We start from the raw sequence: 2,446 nt of genomic DNA on the forward strand, positions 1-2,446 counted from the left end.
CTGCTCCGCTGGGCTTTGTCTGGTCCTTCCAAGCCCTGCCTGCTCTGCCGGGTCCTTCCCTGCCCTGCCAGACCTTGCCTGTCCTTGCCTGGCCCTGCTTGTTTGGCTGGGCTCTGTCTGGTTCATCCCAGCCCTGCCTGCCCTGCCTGCCCTGGCTGCCCTGCCTGCCCTGCCCTGCCTGCCCTGCCTGCCCTGCCTGGTGGGATGGCGGCTGCTGGGACGAGTGACACTCACCACATTCTCCGGGCCGGTCCGCTCGGGCGTGATCTGGATCCACTCGATGCCCACGCCCTGGGGACCGTTGTCTTCGGGCTCAAGGACGTAGGGGCAGCCCAGCTTCACCGAGTCTCCCTTGGCCAGGTACAGCACCTCCCTGCCCTTGCTGTTGATCCTGACGGCCAGGAGGAGAGCTGGGGAGAGAACGGCACCTGTCACACCGGCTGCGGAGCACGGGGGCACCCCAAACTTGTGCCCCAACCCCACTCCTGGCAGCACCCTGACCCACAGGGAGCAGGGATGGGGCAGGAGCTCATCTGCCAGGGTCAGGCACCTGCAGGGACTGGGCCTCCCAGTGGGGTTGGGTACCCATCAGGGTGGCACCCTCTGGGTGCTGTGATGCTGCATCAGGGACAAAGGGACATGGTGGGCTTAATGCCACCCGCCCAGCTCCGGCCAACATGGGTGGATGTCAGGGCAGGACCATCCCTGGCTGCAGGTGCTCTGATGACCATGGGGTGCATCCGGCACCCTGGGGTGCCCTGCAGCTGGGCAGGGACCCCTCAGTCCTTGTCGGCATCGCAGCAGGAGTGGGTCCAAGTGCAGGGATCCATCAGCGCCTACCTGGCATGAGACCCAGGAGCAGGAGCAGGCTGGCGCCGTGCCCTGCCATGACGCTGCAGCCGTGCCGGGCAGTGAGGAGGAGCGGGAGCGGAGGAGGCTCCGAGGCGACAAGGCAGCCGGCCGTGCGGGGCTGCTTTTACATGCTGGGCCAGGGCGCTCCTCCCTGTGGGGCGGATGCCTTTGGGATGACTGAGTGGCTCCAAGCTGTGTGTGAGCGATGCCGCCCTTCTCCACTCCCTACCTGGTAATTAAGCATCGCCATGCTACGGGCTCCCATCCAGCCGGACCCGGGCCGAGGGCCACTGCAGGCAGCACGGGCGAGGGGCACCAGCATGCTCTAGGGCATCTGGAGCATCGGAGCAGGGATCGGGTGGCCATGGACCCCAGGGTGCCTGATGGCTGGTTACCCTGGAGTGGGCACTGGCAAGACGAGTGTGGTAGGTGGCAGAAGGCTGCCCGGGACCCCCTAGGAGCAGTCCGAGCGTGGCTGAGCACCACGGCCGCATGAAAGTGCCAGCTTGACCCCATGCAGGTCCCAAAAGGATTTTGGTCTTGGGGCAGGACTCAAGGCAATTGGAAGAGCTTAAAGGTGTGGTTTGACCATGGGCTTAAGCTCCTGCAGATCCCTCCTCCAGTCCTGCCCCCCTCAGCAAGCAGGCACAGGGATACCGTGGCCATGCGGGGACCATGGCACTCACCAAGCCCACTCTGGTGCTGGTGGCACTGCTGAAATACAGAAGCCTGGCTGGTGCTCCAGGCCATGGCTCACTGCACCAGGACATGGTGGCGTAGCAGCAGCAGGGGCAGCACATACCAGGCCAAGCGCAGCACAGCGGAGGGGACAAGCAGTGTGGCTGGAGGAGGCTGGGACAGCCATAGGGGAGGAAGAGAGGGGCTGGAACCTCCTGGGATCTGAGGGCAGGAGTTGGGACAGGGATGCTCTGTAGTGAGATGGAGAAGTTGGGACAGAGATGCTTGGCAGTGAATGCAGGAGTTGGGAGAGGGATGCTCGGCCGTGGATGGAGAGGTTGGGGCAGGGATGCTCAGCAGTGGATGGAGGGGTTGGGGCAGGGATGCTCGGCGGCGGATGAAGGGGTTGGGGCAGGGGTGCTCGGCGGCGGATGGAGGGGTTGGGGCAGGGATGCTCGGCGGCGGATGAAGGGGTTGGGGCAGGGGTGCTCGGCGGCGGATGGAGGGGTTGGGGCAGGGATGCTCGGCGGCGGATGAAGGGGTTGGGGCAGGGGTGCTCGGCGGCGGATTGGGGAAGCCCCAGCCAGGGGCAGTCTCCATGCCTGTGTCCCTTGGAGGGGCTGGGCTGGCTGAGCCACCACCCTGGGCTGCTCTGGTGCTGTGGGCCAGGCCCCATGTCCAGCTCAGCCATGCAATGCCCTGCGGCACAGTTCAGCCATGCTGGTGCTTTCCAGACCATGACTGTACCATCCAGCTGGGCAGCACCGCCCGGCTGGTCCCAAACACTCCCTGGGGGCAAGAGCTGCTCCATTTACTGGCCCCAAGCTGAGCTCACCGCTGCCAGTTAACCCTTACCGGCCCCGTGCTGGGAATTGGGGCTGAGCCCAGCACGTGCTTTGCCGCGTCTGTGATTTCG

The 2,446-nt window shown here is 65.5% G+C and overlaps 1 protein-coding gene across 1 annotated transcript in view; it reads right to left on the reverse strand.

Moving 5' to 3' along the window:
- The window catches only part of VSIG8 (V-set and immunoglobulin domain containing 8), a gene marked incomplete at its 3' end in the record, with an annotated part of 2,176 nt that extends 1,287 nt beyond the window's left edge, over positions 1-889 (reverse strand). The window contains exons 1-2 of the mRNA XM_010295345.1: positions 841-889; positions 235-440 (exon numbers count right to left, since the gene is read on the reverse strand). Coding sequence (XP_010293647.1) covers positions 235-440; positions 841-889 — 255 coding nt within the window. The remainder of the gene's footprint in view (positions 1-234; positions 441-840) is intronic.
- Between the last annotated feature and the right edge of the window lie 1,557 nt (positions 890-2,446).

Source organism: Phaethon lepturus, unplaced genomic scaffold, assembly GCF_000687285.1.
Source record: "Phaethon lepturus isolate BGI_N335 unplaced genomic scaffold, ASM68728v1 scaffold27999, whole genome shotgun sequence".
Lineage (NCBI taxonomy): Eukaryota > Metazoa > Chordata > Aves > Phaethontiformes > Phaethontidae > Phaethon > Phaethon lepturus.